Here is a 20,670-nt window from a genome sequence, read left to right as displayed (position 1 = left end):
CCCATCCCACCATCACCATACACATAACAGTGTACAGTTCTCAGTTCTCTTGCTTTTAGTTATAGGCAGTCCCCAAGTTATGAACAAGATAGCTTTAAAAATGAGGGCGAAAGGCGCCCCTGAAGTTTTCCCAATTATAGTAATTTATGCGCAATTACTGTAACCAAATTTCGTTATAGTAACGAATTTTTCCACTAATTGTACTTTAGAAACACTTTAGAAATGAAATGCTAGCACCTCCCAGTTTTGTAATAACTTTTGAAACATTTTTAAATGGATCAGACATCCCTAGTGTTCACCTTTCCCTATAGAATCATACAGTTGAAAAAGATCTCATGGGCCATCCAGTCCAACCCCCTGCCAAGAAGCAGAAAAACTGCATTCAAAGCACCCCCGACAGTTGGCCATCCAGTTGCTGTTTAAAAGCTTCCAAAGAAGGAGCCTCTACAAAACTCCAGGGCAGAGAGTTCCACTGCTGAACGGCTCCCACAGTCAGGACGTTCCTCCTAATGTTCAGATGGAATCTCCTTTCTTGTAGTTTGAAGCCATTGTTCCGCATCCTAGTCTCCAGGGCAGCAGGAAATAATAATAATAATAATAATAATAATAATAATAATAATAATAATCTTTATTTATACCCCGCCACCATCTCCCCTGTGGGGACTCGGAGCGGCTTACATGGGGCCAAGCCCGAACAACATATTACAGCAATAAAATCAAAACATAAACAACAAATAACAACAACATCAAAATTACATTAAAAATGCAGTCATAAAATAACATTCTAATAAACACAATCACGATAACGATAACAATGGGCGGGCCGCATATATATATATATATATATATATATATATATATGTTCTGTACATAATGAGTACCTTAAAAACAAAAGGCCCAATGAACGAAATCACACCAAATTTGACAACAAAATGTCTCACTACACAAGGAGTGCCCATCAATCAAAAATTATGATTTTGTCATTTTGGAGTTGTAGTTGCTGGGATTTATAGTTCACCTATAATCAATGAGCATTCTGAACTCCACCAACAATGGAATTGAACCAAACCTGGTACACAGAACTCCCATGACCAACAGAAAATACCAAAAGGGTTTGGTGGGCATTGACCTTGAATTTTGGAATTGTAGTTCACCTCCATCCAGAGAACACTGTGGACTCCAACAATGATGGATCTGGACCAAACTTGACAGGAATACTCAATATGCCCAAATGTGAACACAGATGGAGTTTGGGGGAAATAGAACTTGACATTTGGGAGTTGTAGTTACTGGGATTTATTGTTCACCTACAATCAAGGGGCATTCTGAACCCCACCAACGACAGAATTGGGGCAAACTTACTGTGTTTTCTGGTGATCTTTGGTGACCTTCTGACACCCCCCTGGTGACCCCCGGGGTCTTGACTTCCCAGATTGAGAAATGCTACCTTAAGGCCATCCAGTCCAACTCCCTTCACCAGGGCAAGAAAACATAATCACAGCCCTCCCGACAAAGGGCCATCCAGCCATTCACACATACACATATATGTATATGACAGATTCAGTATCAAAGATTTGAAAGGGACCCCTAAAGAAGGAGAATGATATGTTGCATGTTCCAGAGTAGGCAAACCAAACAATCTCCACATCAACACTGGCAAAGAAACAGCAAGAAATCCTGTTTACTCACAAGCAGAAAGAAATTACATATATTAGAAACCAACACTTTCCCATTACTTTTTTCCCAGATCACCAGACTGGGCCACAGCAATGCGTGGCAGGGGACCGCTAGTACAGGATAAGAACAATTAAAGGACTGAAATAAAATAAAATAGGAGGAGGACAATTACGGGGGATTCATAAAATACGTAGAATTGTGAGGCTAAACATCCCATTTGGAGGTGCGAGCTCCAGTAGCAAAAACGTTGGGGGATGCAAAATGTCGTGGTGTGCACCTAATCACCAAAGGCGCAGCGGAAGAACCAAGTTTTACGGTTCTTTTTAAACATTTCTAGTGAAGGGGCTTGCTCCCTCCTCCCTATGATTTCCTCTCACATATTTATGCATGGCTATCATGTCTCCTCTCAACCTTCTCTTCTTCAGGCTAAACATGCCCAGCTCTTTAAGCCGCTCCTCATAGGGCTTGTTCTCCAGACCCTTGATCATTTTAGTTGCCCTCCTCTGGACACATTCCAGCTTGTCAATATCTCGCTTCAATTGTGGTGCCCAGAACTGGACAGAATATTCCAGGTGTGGTCTAACCAAGGCAGAATAGAGGGGTAGCATGACTATGCTATCCAAAGCTAATTTATATAAATAAAAATGTAATGTTCGTTTGTGCTATTCACAGAACTCAGAAACCACTCCGGCAATTGACACCAAATTTGGACACTATGTCCCTAACAACCCAATGTATGTTCTCCACTAAAAAAAAACAACGGAAATGAAAAGCAGAAAGGACATCTAAACTGCATGTCCACAAAGGGGAAACTGCATGTCTACAGAGACCCATGGCCACGCCCCCTCCTCTTCCTCATGGGGAAACAGCCTGCCGTTAAAGCCAGGCGCACATGCACAGCCACATGCACACACACACACAAGGGAGTGGAGGAGGTGGAGGCAGTCTCCTCCTTTCCCTGTTGGAAGAGGAAATGGCAGATGAGTGCCAGCAGCAGCAACGAAGCAAGGAAGAAGGGGAGGAGGAGGGGGGAGGCGAGGAAGGTCCACAGTGCTTGAATGAAGGACCTTCCTTCTCTCCCTCCCTTCCCTTCTTTCCTCCCTTCCTTTTTCTTCTTTCCCTCCTTCCCTTCCTTCCTGTTCCTCCTTCCTTTCCTCCCCCCCCTTTCCTTCTTCTTTCCCTTTCTTCATTTCCTTCCCTTCCTCCTTTCTTCATCCCCCTCCTTCCTTCCTTCTCCTCCCTCCCTGTCCCTCCTTGTTTTCCTTCCTTCCCTTCTTTCCCTCCCTCCCTCCCTCCCTTTTTCCTTCCTTCATGTCTCTCCTTCCTTCCTTCTTCCTTTCCTTCTTTCTATGTAAGATATAAATACAATATTAAATGGAAGGGACAATCAAGAAGTAACGAGAGAAGGAGGGAAAGAGGGAAGGAAGGAAGGCGAGAAGTAGGGAGGGAAAGAAGGAAAGAAAGAAAGATAGAGAAAGATGAGAGATAGGGAAAGACAAAGAGGAAAGGAAGGAGGGAAGGGAGGAGAGAAAGAGGGAGGGGAGGTTGGCCACAGCAATGCGTGGCGGGTACTATATATATATTAGGCTGGAATTATACATAAAATGTACCTGTTCCGACTTACAAACAAATTCAACTTAAGAACAAACTGTGTACATTCTGTATGACTTGCAATGGTAAAAGAAAGCTGAGAAGAGAGGCGTCTTTGGGAGGAAAGCGGCCTTGTGGGAGCTTCATGCTCTCTCCACTCCTTCCTCTTGTTCCTCACTTGGGGCCTGCCTATATCTGTATTTAGAGACAACTCTCTTGCAGGCCTACTCTGTGAAATGCTTGGGATACGGAAAACTCAAGGGAAATACCTCAGGAAACAGAAGGGAGAACTATCGACCCCTCCACTGAAACTTTCAGCTTCCCCGGCACAAACCCGGAAATCCGGCAGGCAACAAGCCTCTTGCCAGCCCAGCTTTGGTCGTTTCCGGCCAGAGCGCGCCTTCCCTATTGGCTGGGAGGTCAGGAGGACAGTGACGTCATTGGCAGTGACGGCGCGCGAGGCAAGCTCGAGAGCGGCGCGAGGAGGCTGGCTTTTGCTCCTTTATTCCGCAGCCGCCCTCGAGATGGAGGAGGTGAGCATGCGCCGAGGGGGAGGGAAGGGTCGCTGGGCCTCAGGAAGGGGGAGAGGGTGGGCCTCCAAAGGAGTCTCTGGAGGGCAGTGGGGCGGAGGAGGAAATACAGGGCTCACAGACCCCGAAGCAGGGGTTTCTGGTTGAGGTCTGGCCCCAGTTAGAAGGCACCCCAAAGGCCATCCAGTCCAAACCTCTGCCAGGCAGGAAAAGCACAATCAGAGCAGCCCCAACAGATGGCCATCCAGCCTCTATTTAAAGGCCTCCAGAGAAGGAGATCAATTGATAGAATTATAGAGTTGGAAGAGGCCACGTGGGCCATCTAGTGCAACCCCCTGCCAGGCAGGAAAAACACCATCAAAGCACCCCCGACAGATGGCCATCCAGCCTCTATTTAAAGGCCTCCAGAGAAGGACATTGATAGATAGAATCATAGAGTTGGAAGAGACCATGTGGACCAATCTGTCCAACACCCTGTCAGGCAGGAAAAGCACCATCAAAGCACCCCTGACAGATGGCCATCCAGCTTCTGTTTAAAGGCCTCCAGAGAAGGAGATCAATTGATAGAATTATAGAGTTGGAAGAGATCATGTGGGCTATCTAATCCAACCCCCTGTCAGGCAGGAAAAACACCATCAAAGCAACCCCGACAGATGGCCATCTAACCTCTGTTTAAAGGCTTCCAGAGAAGGAGAGCGATAGAGTTGGAAGAGGCCTTTAGAAAAGGGGATCGATAGATAGAATCTTAGAGTTGGAAGAGGCCACGTGGGCCATCTAGTGCAACCCCCTGCCAGGCAGGAAAAGCACCATCAAAGCACCCCTGACAGATGGCCATCCAGCCTCTGTTTGAAGGCCTCCAGAGAAGGAGATCGATTGATAGAATCTTAGAGTTGGAAGAGGCCATGTGGGCCATCTAGTCCAACGCCCTGCCAGGCAGGAAAAACACCATCAAAGCATCCTGCCAGCCAGGACAAACACCATCAGAGCACCCTGACAGATGGCCATCCAGCCCCTGTTTAAAGGCCTCCAGAGAGCGAGATCGATAGATAGAATCATAGAATTGGAAGAGGCCACATGGGCCATCTAGTCCAACTCCCTGCCAGGCAGGAAAAGAACAATCAAAGCAGCCCCGACAAATGGCCACCCAGCTTCTGTTTAAAAGCCTCCGAAGAATAAGCTTCCGCCACACTCTGAGGCAGAGAGTTCCACTGTTGAACAGCTCTCACAGTCAGGAAGTTCTTCCTAATGTTCAAGTGGAATTTCCTTTCCTGTCATTTGAATATATTGCCCCAAGTGGCACTACCTAAAAGAATCCCACACCTTATGTGGCTGTGGAGCAGAACAGACAACTCCGCACCTTTATGCTTGTCCACTATGCCCTGCCTCATGTACAGAGGAAGACTTGTTAGAGGCCATATTGTTGCCTGTTTTTGGTCAAAAGATATTTAGCCACCTGTGCTCCTTCTATTTTTATTGGTTATATACTAATTTATGCAATGCTTTTGATACGAAATAATAATAACTGGCCCAAGTGAGCAGTGGGGTGCCACAAGGGTCTGTCCTGGGCCCAGTGCTGTTCCACGTATTTACCAATGACTTGGATGACAAAATAGAAGGCATGCTTATCAGATTTGCAGAGGAAAGAAGGCTGAAAGGGGGCATGATAGCTATGTTTATATATTTGTACGGAAGTCAAGTTGAAGACGTGGCAAGCTTCTTTGCATTATCGTAATGCATTATCATTTGGATACATTTGTGTCTCAGCAAGCTTGTTCGGTTTGCTGATCTTTGCTAAGAAGTCATTGCTGATTAAGCAGTCACAAATCTCAGTCTGAACACATATGTCAAGGTCTTGCATTGTCAGCTTAACTACAGTAATGAAATTCTGCAGTGCCACTCCCAGAAAAACCTACCTTGCAGCCTGACCAAAAGATTTCTGTTGTGCTAGATATCTGGGTCCTGAGGAATAGCCTTTGCAGTGTCTGATCGTGTGTCACGTGTCAGAAGCAACTTGAGAATCTGCAAGTCGCGTCTGGTGTGAGAGTATTGGCCGTCTGCAAGGACGTTGCCCAGGGGACGCCCAGATGATTTGATGTTTTATCATCCTTGTGGGAGGCTTCTCTCATGTCCTCGCATGAGGAGCTGGAGCTGACAGAGGGAGCTCATCCACCTCTCCCCGGATTCAAACCTGCGACCTGTCGGTCTTCAGTCCTGCCGGCACATGGGGTTTAACCCATTGCGCCACCGGGGGCTCTGCAGTGTCCGATATTTATTTATCATGTCATCAGCAACCATACCATTGTATTACATTTCTAACAGAACAAAACAAACAGATTTTTTAAAAAAACAAAACACAGATTTTGCCAACTTGGTAGTTGGTTAAATGTCCTTCGACCAGTATCTGGCCACTTGGAGTGCCTCTGGTGTTGCCGCAAGAAGGTCCTCCATTGTGCATGTGGCAGGGCTCATGTTGCATTGCAGCAGGTGGTCAGTGGTTTGTTCTTCTCCGCACTCGCATGTCGTGGATTCCACTTTGTAGCCCCATTTCTTAAGATTGGCTCTGCATCTTGTGGTGCCAGAGTGCAGTCTGTTGAGTGCCTTCCAAGTCGCCCAGTCTTCTGTGTGCCCAGGGGGGAGTCTCTCATCTGGTATCACCCACGGATTGAGGTGCTGGGTTTGGGCCTGCCACTTTTGGACTCTCGCTTGCTGAGGTGTTCCAGCGAGTGTCTCTGTAGATCTAAGAAAACTATGTCTTGATTTAAGTTGTTGACGTGCTGGCTGATACCCAAACAAAGGGTGAGCTGAAGATGTCTCTGCCTTGGTCCTTTCGCTATTGGCTGCTACTTCCCGGCAGATGTCAGGTGGTGCAATACCGGCTAGACAGTGTAATTTCTCCTGCAGTGTCCGATGACAACTAGTTATTGCCTTGTGCCAAACTGGTGGGAGTGAGCTGGAGCAGTCATCCTTCAGGCTCTAACTAAACATTACTGCAGAACGCCTTTGGTTGGTGCAGTTGCCTGCCTTTTCAGGAGGGTTTGAGGGAGGCATTTGTGATCATGGCAACCATAGCATGGTATTTGCAATATAAAGGCCAGCATGGTGTTGTGTTCAAGTGTTGTCTTAGAACTCCAGGGGACCAGAATCTGAATCTCTCTTCAACCCCCCCCCCCAAAAAAAATAATCCACTGAGTGACCTTGGGCAAGTGACACTGTCTCAGCTTCCATGGAGAGTAAAAGCAAGCACCCCTCTGAAGAAATCTTACCAAGAAAATCCCATGATAGGTTCACCTTAGGGTTGCCATAAGTTGGAGATGACTAGAAAGCACACAAGAAGTCTGACTTACGATATTAACAGAGTGCTGTATTGTGACAGAGGATAAACAGGAACTGTGCCAGTATTTTTACTCAACTTGCCAGTGATTTTAAATAGATTTAAGCATAAAACATCCAAGCTTAAACTTGCACAGGTTGGAGAACCCCCTCCATTCCAGGCAATACACTCCAGTTGCTTTCCTTTTGCCCAGCAAGAAGAAATACATCCAATTTATTCTTCTGTTCCTATCTCTACCTTTTAAGTATTTATTTATTTTTATTTATTTATGATTGTGATCGTGCCTGATGATCGTGCCATTACTGCTCAAGCAGGGAGCTTTGAGATGGTAGAACAGAAGCTCTCCGAAGCTCTAGGTGCTCTTACTGCCTATTACAGGGAAAACCAACTGATCCCCAATCCATCTAAAACACAGACATGCGCCTTTCACCTTAAGAACAGACAAGCATCCCGAGCTCTGAGGATTACCTGGGAAGGAATCCCACTGGAGCATTGCAGCACACCCAAATACCTGGGAGTCACTTTGGACCGTGCTCTGACCTACAAGAAGCACTGCCTGAACATCAAACAAAAAGTGGGCGCTAGAAACAACATCATACGAAAGCTGACTGGCACAACCTGGGGATCACAACCAGACACAGTGAAGACATCTGCCCTTGCGCTATGCTACTCTGCTTCTGAGTATGCATGCCCAGTGTGGAACACATCTCACCACACTAAAACAGTAGATGTGGCTCTTAATGAGACATGCCGCATTATCACAGGGTGTCTGCGCCCCACACCACTGGAGAAATTACACTGCTTAGCCGGTATTGCACCACCTGACATCCGCCGGGAAGTAGCAGCCAATAGTGAAAGGACCAAGGCAGAGACATCTCCAGCTCATCCCCTGTTTGGGTATCAGCCAGCACATCAACGACTTAAATCAAGACATAGTTTTCTTAGATCTACAGACACTCGCTGGAACACCCCAGCAAGCGAGAGTCCAAAAGTGGCAGGCCCAAACCCAGCACCTCAATTCATGGGTGATACCAGATGAGAGACTCCCCCCTGGGCACTCAGAAGACTGGGCGACTTGGAAGGCGCTGAACAGATTGCGCTCTAGCACCACGAGATGCAGAGCCAATCTTAAGAAATGGGGCTACAGGGTGGAATCCTCGGCATGCGAGTGCGGAGAAGAACAAACCACAGACCACCTGCTGCAATGCACCCTGAGCCCTGCCACATGCACGATGGAGGACCTTCTTGCGGCAACCCCAGAGGCACTCCAAGTGGCCAGATACTGGTCAAAGGACATTTAACCAAATACCAAATTTGCAAAATCTGTGTGGTTTTTTTTTCTTTTTTTTCTTTTCTTTTTCTTTTTAATCTCTGTGTTTGTTTTGCTCTGTTAGAATTGTAATACAATGGTTGCTGATGACACGATAAATACCTTTTAAGTAGGGAAAGGAAATCGCATCCTTTCAGCAATGCCAAGGTCGAAGGTGTTCACTTCCTGTATGCATTGTTGTTATTATTGTTGTAGATGATGAATTTATTTATGGAGAAAGGTAAATTCGAAATATTGTAAACCAGGACAACATTTGATATACACCTGTAGTTTTATGATGCAAAGGGAACTGTGTATAATGGAGTTGTGTACCCATTTTTTTCCATGTAGCTACAGAAAGATTTGGAAGAGGTACAAGAGCTTTTGCAAAAGGCATCACGAAAGAGACTCCATGATGTTTTGCTGTCGGAAAAGGTTAAGATAGAGAAAGAAATCAAGAGCCGATCACAAGTTAAACCGAAAGCGGGTTCATCTGAAGAAAAACAACTACTCACAGGATACAAAGTCAAAATCAAAAATTATGGTAGGAGGGATTTAGCCATTCTTTATACTGATATAGTCAGAAGAGGGGAATGTTTTAGCGATCTCTTCCCAGTATGTTGTTTATATCCTACTTGTGAACTTTCAAGGGAAACACCAGTTCGGATTTATTTTTATCGACCAAATATGAATCATTCTTTATTTATAGAAGGATAAAGTTACTGTTCAGAGGAGCTGCAGTTTACCTATGTCATGCTACATTATAGTATATACTAGCTGTACCCTGGCCACACGTTGCTGTGGCCTCAGAAAACATGTCAACCTCACAAACTAACATTACCTTTTTATTTATATAGATTAAATGGGGATACTAAATGAGTCATTTAAGGAGAAGGAAGGACATTTGAGTGTTCTTCTAACAAACCATGATGATGATGATGATGATGATGATGATGATGATGATGCTAAGCTTTCTTACATCTAGGTTGGCTCTCAGACATATAATAACACTTTGTAACATAGTTTTTGTTCCTGGACTATAAATGTCATTTCCTAATTGATTCTATATTCAAAATATGGAAAAAGTTACTTAAACTGCAAAAACGTTGTTTTTGCTAAACATCCTTTAGCAGATTTTGCTATGTTTTTTCAAATAATATCACTTAGATTGTCATCCATTTCAACTGTTTATGGCAGCCACAAAAACAAAGTCTCTGGATTGTAACAACTACTTTCAAAGTATGTACTGCACAGTTAAACAGGAAATAACATTTTCAAACCAGGAACAGAATTAATTTTCAAATTGTGTTACATAGTGTAATAGTTGCCACATTCAGATAGTCATATTTTACTTAAATTAAGTGTGATTTCTACATGCATTCCTGGTTAGCATTTCATTAATTATTTTTCCTCTGAGAGAGATTTTACGCGTATTTGCGATTGTGGTGGGGTTTTTAAAGCTTGCATGGGGATTGGAAAGGAGTCCCCATTTTTATTTGCCAGAGAGTCCCTTTAGCACTTATGTATGTAACATGCAGCTTCCTTTTAATCCTTGTAGCTTGGGATCAGTCAGACAAGTTTGTGAAAATCTACATCACTTTAAGTGGAGTTCAGCATCTTCCAGCCGAAAATGTGCAAGTCTGCTTCACAGAAAGGTAGGTGCTAAACACTACAAAATATAGACTGGTGGTTCTCATAATGTATGTACATATGTATGTATTTATTTATTTACAGCATTTGTATGCTGCCCTTCTCACCCCGAAGGGGACTCAGAGTGGCTTACAAGATATATTTTCATACAATATATTTTATTATTAGCATAATACAATATCAGTATTATATATTATTACTAGCCGTCCCCTGCCACGTGTTGCTGTGGCCCACATGGGAGTTCTGTGTGGGAAGTTTGGCCCAATTCTATTGTTGGTGTGGTTCAGAATGCTCTGTGATTGTAGGTGAACTACAAATCCCAGCAACTACAACTCCCAAATGTCAAGATTCTATTTTCCCCAAACTCCACCAGTGTTCACATTTGGGCATATTGAGTATTCGTGTAGAGTTTGGTCCAGATCCATCATTGTTGGAGTCCACAGTGCTCTCTGGATGTAGGTGAACTACAACTCCAAAACCAAAGGACACTGCCCACCAAACCCTTTCAGTATTTTCTGTTGGTCATGGGAGAACTGTGTGCCAAGTTTGGTTCAATTCAATCGTTGGTGGGGTTCAGAATGCTCTTTGATTGTAGGTGAACTATAAATCCCAGCAACTACAACTCCCAAATGACAAAATCAATTTTTTTTTAGTGAAGAACATACATTGGGTTGTTAGGTGTATCGTGTTCAAATTTGGTGCCAATTGCCCCAGTGGTTTTTGAGTTCTATGAATACAACAAACGAACATTACATTTTTATTTATATAGATATTGCACTATACCATTATTCAGTCATTAATTCCTTGCTAATTATGTGAAGATGTTTCAAAAGCTTATGAAGGACCTCAGTAGTTGAAAATACTTTTTCAATCTGATATTTGAACACATGAATGCCAGTTTACAAGGTCAAATTAACTCAGGGGAAAAGGAGTGGCTTTCTTCAGGGCGTTTGCAGAAAGTACAGATAGTAAAACCTCAGGAGGCAAATAATTCCCATTTCTCCATGGCAGTAAAATGAAGGTGGTGTCACTTCCACGCCGCAAACTGTGTACTTTGTACCTCCTGCAGCTTGGAGGAAGGCCTGTAATTTCATTGCTTCTAGAATTTTGTAGGAGGCAAAAATCTGTGTTTTATATTGCTAGTATTTTTTTGTGTTAGGAGCGACTTGAGAAACTGCAAGTCGCTTCTAGTGTGAGACACTTGGCCATCTGCAAGCACATTGTCCAAGGGACGCCCAGGTGTTTTACCATCCTGTGGGAAGCTTCGCTTATGTCCCCGCACAAGAAGCTTGAGCTGACAGAGGGAGCTCACCCCGCTCCCTGAATTTGAACCGCTGACCTTTATTTATTTATTTCGGTTGCTTCTACCCCGCCCTTCTCACCCCGAAGGTGACTCAGGGCAGCTTACAAAAACAAGGCACAATTCGATGCCCGTATCACAAACATTAGTAAAACAAAATAACATCAATTAACAATTAAACAACATTTCTTACATTACTATCGTAAAACCAATAAAATCAATACAAACCAGTTTCTCCTCATTGACGGTCAACGTTCGCTAGCTCATAGTTCAATTTCCAATTCCACAGTTGTCAGTCCTGTTCGTCCCATTCGTCTGGTTACCCTTATCTAGGAGTCAGATTGCCCAAAGGCCTGGTCCCATAATCACATCTTTACCTTCCTCCTGAAGGAGAGGAGGGATGTTGATGCCCTAATTTCCCCCGGGAGTGAGTTCCACAGGTATGGGGCCACCACTGAGAAGGCCCTGCTCCTCGTTCCCACCAACCTCACTTGTGATAGTGGTGGAGTCGAGAGCAGGGCCCCCTCAGATGATCTCAAATTCCGAGGTGGGATGTAGAGGGAGATACATTCGGACAGATACACTGGACCGGAACCGTACAGGGTTTTAACCTTTTGATCAGCAATCCTGCTGGCACAAGGGTTTAACCCAGGGGTCCCCAAACTAAGGTCCAGGGGCCAGATACAGCCCTCCAAGGTCATTTACCCGGCTTTCAGGGTCAACCTAAATTTGAAATGACTTGAAAGCACACAACAAAAACAACAATCCTATCTCATCAGCCAAAAGCAGGCCCACACTTCCATTAACATACTAATAAGTTTATATGTGTTAAAATTGCTCTTAATTTTAATTATTGTATTGTTTTAAAGTGGGGTTTTTTTGCACTGCAAATAAGATATGTGCAGTGTGCATAGGAATTCATTCATGTTTTTTTTTTCCAAATTATAATCTGGCCCTCCGGTTTGAGGGACTGTGACCTGGCCCTCAATTTAAAACGTTTGAGGACCCCTGGTTTAACCCATTGCACCACTGGGAGTTCCTATATTGCTAGTGGTTTATGCTGATGCAACAGTGCAAGCGGATTTATCAAATCTTGGTTGTTATTTTGTTCCTGGAGTGGATACTTGATAGTAAAGACCACAAGATATGAATAAGGCTGGATCTACACTGCTCTATATTCCAAGATCTGATCCCAGATTATCTGCTTATCCCAGATTATCTAGCAATGTAGATTGAATTGAATTGTTTATTGTACTAGCCATAGGCCATGACATATAATATACAACCTTTAAAAATACAACAAGCACTTTCCAATATAAATATTAAAACATGTTTCGTGTACTGGCTTTTTAAAGTTATAGTAAGTAGTGACATGATAACAATTACAAATGTCTGATTTGTATCATTCCAAAATATTTCCATTTCTAGTTTCTAGCTTCTGCTGTGGACTTTACTAGCAATGTAGATTCATATAATCCAGTTCAAAGCAAATAATCTGGGATCGGATCCTGGGATATAGCGCAATATAGATCCAGTCGAAGAGACCTTGATCTATTCTTGGGAGTGATCCTGGACTCATCGCTGAGCCTGGAAACCCAGGTCTCGGCGGTGGCTGGGAGAGCTTATGCACAATTAAAACTTGTGCACCAGTTGCGCCTGTACCTTGGGAAGTCTGATCTGGCCACAGTGGTCCATGCTCTTGTTACATCCCAAATAGACTACTGCAATTCACTCTACGTGGGGTTGCCCTTGAAGACTGTTCGGAAACTTCAACTGGTCCAGTGAGCGGCAGCCAGATTACTCACTGGAGCATCATACAGGGAGCACACTACCTCCCTGCTGTGTCAGCTCCACTGGCTGCCGTTCAGTTCCGAGCACAATTCAAGGTGTTGGTTTTGACCTACAAAACCCTGTACGGTTCCGGTCCAGTGTATCTGTCCGAACGCATCTCCCTCTACGTCCCACCCCGGAGTCTGAGATCATCTGGGGAGGCCCTGCTCTCGACCCCACCGCTATCACAAGTGAGGTTGGTGGGGACGAGGAGCAGGGCCTTCTCGGTGGTGGCCCCTCACCTGTGGAACTCACTCCCGGGAGAAATTAGGGCATCAACATCCCTCCTCTCCTTCAGGAGGAAAGTAAAGACGTGGTTGTGGGACCAGGCCTTTGGGCAATCTGATAACTAGATAAGGACAATCAAACGACTAGGACTGACAGGACTGACAATGTGGAATTGGAAACTGGACTATGAGATAGCGAACGCTGACCGTCTATGAGGAGTAATTGGGATTGTATTGTTTTATTGGTTTTATTGGTTTTAGGGTGGTAATGCAGGAATTGTTGTTTAACTGTTCAACTGTTTAACTGTTTAATTGATGTTATTTTGTTTTACTACTGTTATGTGATGCTGGCATCGAATTGTGCCTTTGTAAGCCGCCCTGAGTTCCCTTTTGGGGTGAGAAGGGCGGGGTAGAAGAAACCGAAATCAATCAATCAATAAATAAATAAATAAATTCTGGTTCAACAACAGCAAAACAACAGAGAGGAAACAACCAGGCACATCTTAACACCTCTCAGCAAGAGAATTTCCCAGGCTCAGCCAGGCCTTCAAATGCTAATGAAGGTGGTCAGTTGAAACATTCACACCTAGTTCCAGCAGAGAAGAGCCCTTTGCCCCACCACAATCATTCCACAGATATATAAACCCATTTTCCTAACTCCAACAGACCTCACTACCTCTGAGGATGCTTGCCATAGATGCAGGCGAAACGTCAGGAGAAATGCCTCTAGAACATGGCTCTATAGCCCGAAAAAACCTACAAGAACCTAGTAATTCTGGTTCTACTCTTCAAATTGAAGACTGTCTCCCCTTCAGTGACCTGGGCATGGATAACCCCTAGAAAAATAACTTTTATTTGACCTTATATGGCTGGGGCCTCCCAAGTTATGGAATGTACTGAATATTTTACCCAAAGGTCTGCTTTTCCAGTAATTGAGATTAACTGGATTTCTGATGTGAAGTTCTCCTTTGCATTTCTATTTTATTGAATTTTGTAGAGGATTTTGACAGTGTATTCACGGCTTCCCTTTTTTCCTCCCAGCTCATTTGACCTATTGGTAAAGAACTTAAACCACAAGAATTACACCATGACATTCAACAACCTTCTGAAGCCCATCTCTGTGGAAAACAGCTCACGGAAGGTTAGTGCTCCCCATCCAATGAAGGCTAGCAATGGTGGAGGGATTTCTCTACTTTTATTTCCTGTCCTTTTTCTCCCTGCCAGAGATCGTTGGGCTCTTGCGAGAAAAGAGGGCGATACCTGTCTAAAAGAGTCTCCTTGCCCAAACATTCATACTCTCCTTTCAATCTATATATATATAAATGTTCTGTGCATAATGAGTACCTTAAAAACAAAAGACCCAATGAACGAAATCACACCAAATTTGGCAACAAAAGTCTCACAACACAAGGAGTGACCATCAATCAAAAAATTATGATTTTGTCATTTGGGAGTTGTAGTTGCTGGGATTTATAGTTCACCTACAATCAAAGAGCATTCTGAACTTCACCAACAATGGAATTGAACCAAACCTGGTACACAGACCTCCCATGACCAATAAAAAATACTGGAAGGGTTTGGTGGGCATTGACCTTGAATTTTGGAATTGTAGTTCACCTCCATCAAGAGAACACTGTGGACTCAAACAATGATGGATCTGGACCAAACTTGACAGGAATACTCAATAAGCCCAAATGTGAACACAGATGGAGTTTGGGGAAAATAGACCTTGACATTTGGGAGTTGTAGTTACTGGGATTTATAGTTCACCTACAATCAAGGAGCATTCTGAACCCCACCAACGACATAATTAGGCCAAACTTACAATGTTTTCTGGTGATCTTTGGTGACCCTTTTGACACCCCCCCCCCCGGTGACCCCCGGGGTCTTGACTTCCCAGATTGAGAAATGCTACCTTAAGGCCATCCAGTCCAACTCCCTTCACCAGGGCAAGAAAACAAAATCAAAGCCCTCCTGACAAAGGGCCACCCAGGCATTCACACACACACATATATGTATATGACAGATGCAGTATCAAAGATTTGAAAGGGACCCCTAAAGAAGGAGAATGATATGTTGCATGTTCCAGAGGTGGCAAACCAGAAAATCTCCACATCAACACTGGCAAAGAAACAGCAAGAAATCCTGTTTACCCACAAACAGAAAGAAATTACATATATTAGAAACCAACACTTTCTCATTACTTCATTTTCCAGATCACCAGACTGGGCCACAGCAACGCGTGGCTGGGGACCGCTAGTCAAAAATAAACATGGCAGAGAGATAATATAAGGCCTGCAGCCAGGCCCGTAGCCAGGATTTTGATTCGGGGGGGGGGGGGGGGGGGGCTGAGCCTGAGCGAAAGAGAGTCTACCCTAGCAAACCTTTTGTATTGTTACCCCAATACCTCCATGCATATGGGATATATTGAGTATGGTGATCAGATCATGATAAATATACATAACAGTTTAAATGATGCACCATTTAAGGCCTTCTCGCGGACCACCATGAGAATTTGGGGGGGGGGGGGGCTGAAGCCCCCAAAGTCCCCCCCCCCCCCCCCCCGTCTACATGCCTGCCTGCAGCCAAGTGACAGAAGCCTGATTCTGAATCACTGTGCCAGAACTAGTTGATGTGTTCATGCTTCTGAAAACCCAAGATGCATTTTTAAATACCCTAAAAGTCCTGTATTCCCTTTCAAAGCATGAATAGCCATTGCACATAAATCCCTTAGCCTTGCTTTAGTCACTTTTAGCTCCCAGAGCTCTACTTCTTTCATTGTTTTAAATAATCCAGGTATTCTGCATCTTTCAAATGTAATAAACAGTGTGCTGTCCAGTACATCTCGCTTTTCTTTTATCACGTCTACTACTGCTTTCCTTCTCCTTAAAGGTCAAAACAGATATGGTCGTGATATTATGTAGGAAGAAGAAAGAGGAAAAATGGGAGTGTTTGACACAGGTTGAAAAAGAGAGTAAAGAGAAAGAGTAAGTGTGCCTTTACTTTACATGATTTCCAGTGGTAGCTACTTTTTCCTGTGTTCTTTATGTGACACTTATGATTGAACCAATCAAAATGCTTTTAGCTTTTTGGTTTTTGCAAGATTGTCTCACTTTAATGCCTAGGCATTATTTTAATTTCTTGTGTTGATTTGCATGGCTTGGAGTATAAAATGGACAAAAGAAGATGTTCAAGCGTGCAAAATTCAAGCAGTTCAACGGGTTAAACCGTTTGAACTGCTGAGCTTGTTAACTTGAAGGTTGGCAGTTCAAATCCGCAAGACGAGGTGAGCTCCGGCTGTCAGCCCCAGCTCCCGCCAACCTAGCAGTTCAAAAGCATGCAAATGTGAGTAGATCAATAGGTGGGAAGGTAGAAATCATGCCAGCTATGTGTCTATGGACAACACAGGCTCCTCAGCATGGAAATGGAGACAAGCACCTCCCCCAGAGCCAGAGATGAGCACCACCTCCAGAGCCGGAGATGAAAGGGGAAGCCTTTGTCTTTGTCTGTGTATTTGTGTTTTTTGTGTGTTGCAAAGGCATTGAATGTTTGGCTGTGGCTGTATATATGCTGGAATCCACTCTGAGTCCACTCAGGGAGATAGGGCAGAATACAAATAAAGTGTTATATTATGTAAGCTCCCAGACATAGGTGTAAGCTCCCAGACATAGGTGCAGCTTGGGCATCTAGTCACAAGAGAAGCTGTAGAAGTTTGGATTTGGAGGTTGGAAATTTGGAAACATGAGTGGGGAAACAGATTGACATCCTTTAACAACCTTCCTTTTCAAGTCTTACCAGTTGCCCAGCAAAATATATTTTTATTTATTTATTTATTTATTTAAAACGTTTATATTCCGCCCTTCTCACCCTGAAGGGGACTCAGGGTACACAGCATATAAAACAGCAAACATTCAATGCTGGGACAAGAATTCATATACGCATATATAAACATTAAAAACATTTATCTCAATATTAAGATACACCATTTAAAACCGCCCTGGTCATCTGCGTCAAATCTAATTGGCCTGGTAATCTTTCTTTTGCACTGTCCCAAAAGCTTGGTCCCACAGCCAAGTTTTTACCATCCTTCTTAAGGACAGGAGGGAGGGGGGCGATCTGATCTCACCAGGAAGGTGAGATCAGATAGCCAGGGGGCAATCACCCAGAAGGCCCTGTCTCTCATCCCCACCAATCGCGCCTGTGACAGTGGTGGGACAGAGAGCAGGGCCTCCCCGGAGGATCTTAATTTCTGCTATGGTTCATAGGGGGAGATGCGTTCGGACAGGTAAATTGGGCCAGGGCCGTTTAGGGCTTTATAGACCAAAGCCAGCACTTTGAATTGTGCCCAGTAGCAAACTGGCAGCCAGTGGAGCTGGCGTAACATGGGAGTTGTGTGCTCCCTGTATGCCACCCCAGTTATTAACCTGGCTGCCTCTCGTTGGACTATTTGAAGCTTCAAGCAGTCTTCAAAGGCAACCCCATGTAGAGTGCATTGCAGTAGTCTATCCTAGATGTAACGAGAGCGTGGACCACCGTGGCCAAGTCTGACTTCCCAAGTTATGGGCGCAGCTGGAGCACAAGTTTTAATTGCCTTAGTCTTTGTAAGCCGCATCGAGTCCTTCGGGAGATGCTAGCGGGGTACAAATAAAGTTAATAAATAATAATAATAATAATAATAATAATAATAATAATAATAATTGTGCAAAAGCTCCCTTGGCTACTGCTGCAACCTGGGATTTCAGGCTCAGTGATGAGTCCAGGAGGACCCCCAAGCTACGAACCTGTGCCTTCAAGGGGAGTGTAACCTCATTGAATGCATGTAGGATTACAGTTGTCACTTAATTATGTTTGTTTGTTTGTTTTCAACTCCTACAAAGCCTTCGAAACTCAGGGTCTAAGCAGTAATACAATTTCTGTGAATATTTCTACTTCAGGAAAGCTTCCTACGACACATCAGACCCTAATGAAGGATTGATGAACCTCCTCAAAAAAATGTATGCAGATGGAGATGATGAAATGAAGAGGTCAATCAACAAAGCCTGGGTTGAGAGCAGAGAGAAGCAAGCAAGAGACGAAATGCCAATCGATATCTGAAAAAAAAAAGGTTCAATACAAGGCTGCCATCTCAGTGGGTTTTTTTTCTCTTCAGATGCAATGAAAGTGTTGTGTTTACAAACAAACTCCAACACAAAGACTTTTAAGTTCTACATTTCGGAATAGAGATGGGGAAATAAAACATGATACAAAGCAGTTTCTTCAAGTATGCGATTGCTACTCATAACGCTTTGGTGTTTTTTTCAAAACAGCCAAATATTAAAAGGAATTTTGGGGGGGGGGGGGGGGGGAGGGGAGAGAATATGGCAGCACCTTCTAAGAATAACTGGCTTTTATTTTTGCATGATCATTCATGGATATAAACCTGCATATAAATCATATTTTTGTGGGATTGGGATATAATGTGATGGGACGTTTCTAGGTCCATTTACATTGCCGCACCCCAAGAACTTCAAATATACTTTAATTGGTCTTAATACCACTTGACATCAATACTTTGAAATAAATTAAATAATCCTGAATCTATGTCTTTGTTTTGTGAAATAGAGGTCGACATATACATGTCTCTCTCTCTCTCTATATATATATATACACACACACACACACACACACACACACACACATATATATATACTACAGAAGCACAAAAACGTGCAATTCAGACATTGACAAGAAGAAATACGTTGCAGGACAGTTTCATGAGATGCAATCTTGGACCAAGCAAACCAAAAAACTGCTGATCAAGTTCTTTAGAGACTGAAAGTTTATTGTCCTTTGAAAGTATCTTAACTAGAGGACACATAAGTAAATACAAGGGCAGGCAGGTCCCACCTAAAGTTGATAGCAGTAATAGTTCAAAGGTATTTACAGGACCAAACACTATCCAGCTCATTCAACATATGACTTAAACTCTTACTTACTTACTTACTTACTTACTTAGGCAATCCCTCGTAGTCTGAGGATGATGGTCCTCCAAGTGTAGTATCCTGGCAGTGGGTCCGTAGTTGACTGTGGAGCCCTATTCTTGATTTGAATCGTCTCCCACAGTGAGAGCATTGGTTTCTAGGTGGAAAGTGGTCCCGGTCAGAGTTGGCTTGATGCGCCTTCCTCTTGGCATGTTTCTCTCTTTTGCCCTCCATTTGTGCCTCTTCAAATTCTGCAGCACTGCTGGTCACAGCTGACCTCCAGCTGGAGTGCTCAAGGGCCAGGGCTTCCCAGTTCTCAGTGTCTATGCCAAAGTTTTTTTTAATAATAATTATAATAAAACTTTATTTATATACCTCTCTATCTCCCCGAGGGGACTCAAGCAGTTCCCAGGTAAAAATCACAGAACATACAAAGTAGAAACAACATAACCATAACAACATAAGGTTGGCTTTGAGCCCATCTTCAAATCTCTTTTCCTGCCCACCAACTTTCCATTTTCCATTCTTGAGTTTGGAGTAGAGCAACTGCTTTGGGACAACGTGGCAGGTCCAGCGGAGTTGAGGGCGGAGGACCTTTGCTTCAATGCTGGTGGTCTTTGCTTCTTCCAGCACGCTGACATTTGTCCGCTTCCAAGAGATTTGCAGGATTTTTCGGATGCGGCGTTGATGGAATCGTTCTAGGAGTTGCGTGTGACGTCTGTAGACAGTCCGCGTTTTGCAAGCATATAGCAGGGTTGGGAGGAGAATAGCTTTCTAAACAAGCACTTTGGTGTCCCTACGGATGTTCTGGTCCTCAAACACTCTCTGCTTCATTTGGAAAAATGCCGCACTCACAGAGCTCAGGTGGTGTTGTATTTCAGTGTCAATGTTGACTTTGGTGGAGAGGTGACTGCCAAAGTAGTGGTCAACATTTTCTAATGTTACAGCATTAAGCTGTATTTCTGGCATTGGAGAGGGATTGGCTGGTGACTGCTGGAAGAGCATTTTGGTTTTCTCAGTGTTCAATGACAGGCCTACTGAAAGTGTTAGTTTAATTGTAGACAGAGTAACTACTGTTTTCTATCAGCAAAGTGGGAAACAGATCATTCTGATCACAAGTATAACATGGGAATGATTACAGTCTGAGTGAAATGTGAGGATCACTGCAATGGTAAAAAAATAACATTCCCCACAACTAAGAACCCTGTCTCTTATGGCTCTGAGCAACGGCAATCTATATATAAAAAATGAAATGTTCGTTTGTGG

General features: G+C 43.7%; 1 protein-coding gene across 1 annotated transcript; it reads left to right on the top strand.

Annotated features, from left to right (window-relative positions):
• Positions 1-3,488: 3,488 nt before the first annotated feature.
• On the top strand, positions 3,489-18,767 carry CACYBP (calcyclin binding protein). Its single transcript, XM_060772680.2, has 6 exons — positions 3,489-3,800; positions 8,789-8,981; positions 9,996-10,092; positions 14,486-14,585; positions 16,337-16,431; positions 18,379-18,767. The coding sequence occupies exons 1-6, from the start codon at positions 3,504-3,506 to the stop codon at positions 18,536-18,538; spliced, it is 942 nt and encodes a 313-aa protein (XP_060628663.2). The 5' UTR covers positions 3,489-3,503; the 3' UTR covers positions 18,539-18,767.
• Positions 18,768-20,670: the final 1,903 nt, after the last annotated feature.

The sequence above is a fragment of the Anolis sagrei genome, chromosome 4 (assembly GCF_037176765.1).
Source record: "Anolis sagrei isolate rAnoSag1 chromosome 4, rAnoSag1.mat, whole genome shotgun sequence".
In the NCBI taxonomy this organism is placed as follows: domain Eukaryota; kingdom Metazoa; phylum Chordata; class Lepidosauria; order Squamata; family Dactyloidae; genus Anolis; species Anolis sagrei.
This window is presented reverse-complemented; position numbering and strand designations above follow the sequence as displayed.

What these genes read in the sequence shown, in the direction of transcription:
- CACYBP (XM_060772680.2), top strand. Translation starts at nt 3,504, where the DNA reads ATGCTTGGGATACGGAAAACTCAAGGGAAATACCTCAGGAAACAGAAG. An exon ending in CAAGTCTGCTTCACAGAAAG is followed by an intron (nt 10,093 to 14,485) that starts GTAGGTGCTAAA and finishes TTTTCCTCCCAG; the next exon opens with CTCATTTGACCTATTGGTAA. An exon ending in TGGAAAACAGCTCACGGAAG is followed by an intron (nt 14,586 to 16,336) that starts GTTAGTGCTCCC and finishes TTCTCCTTAAAG; the next exon opens with GTCAAAACAGATATGGTCGT.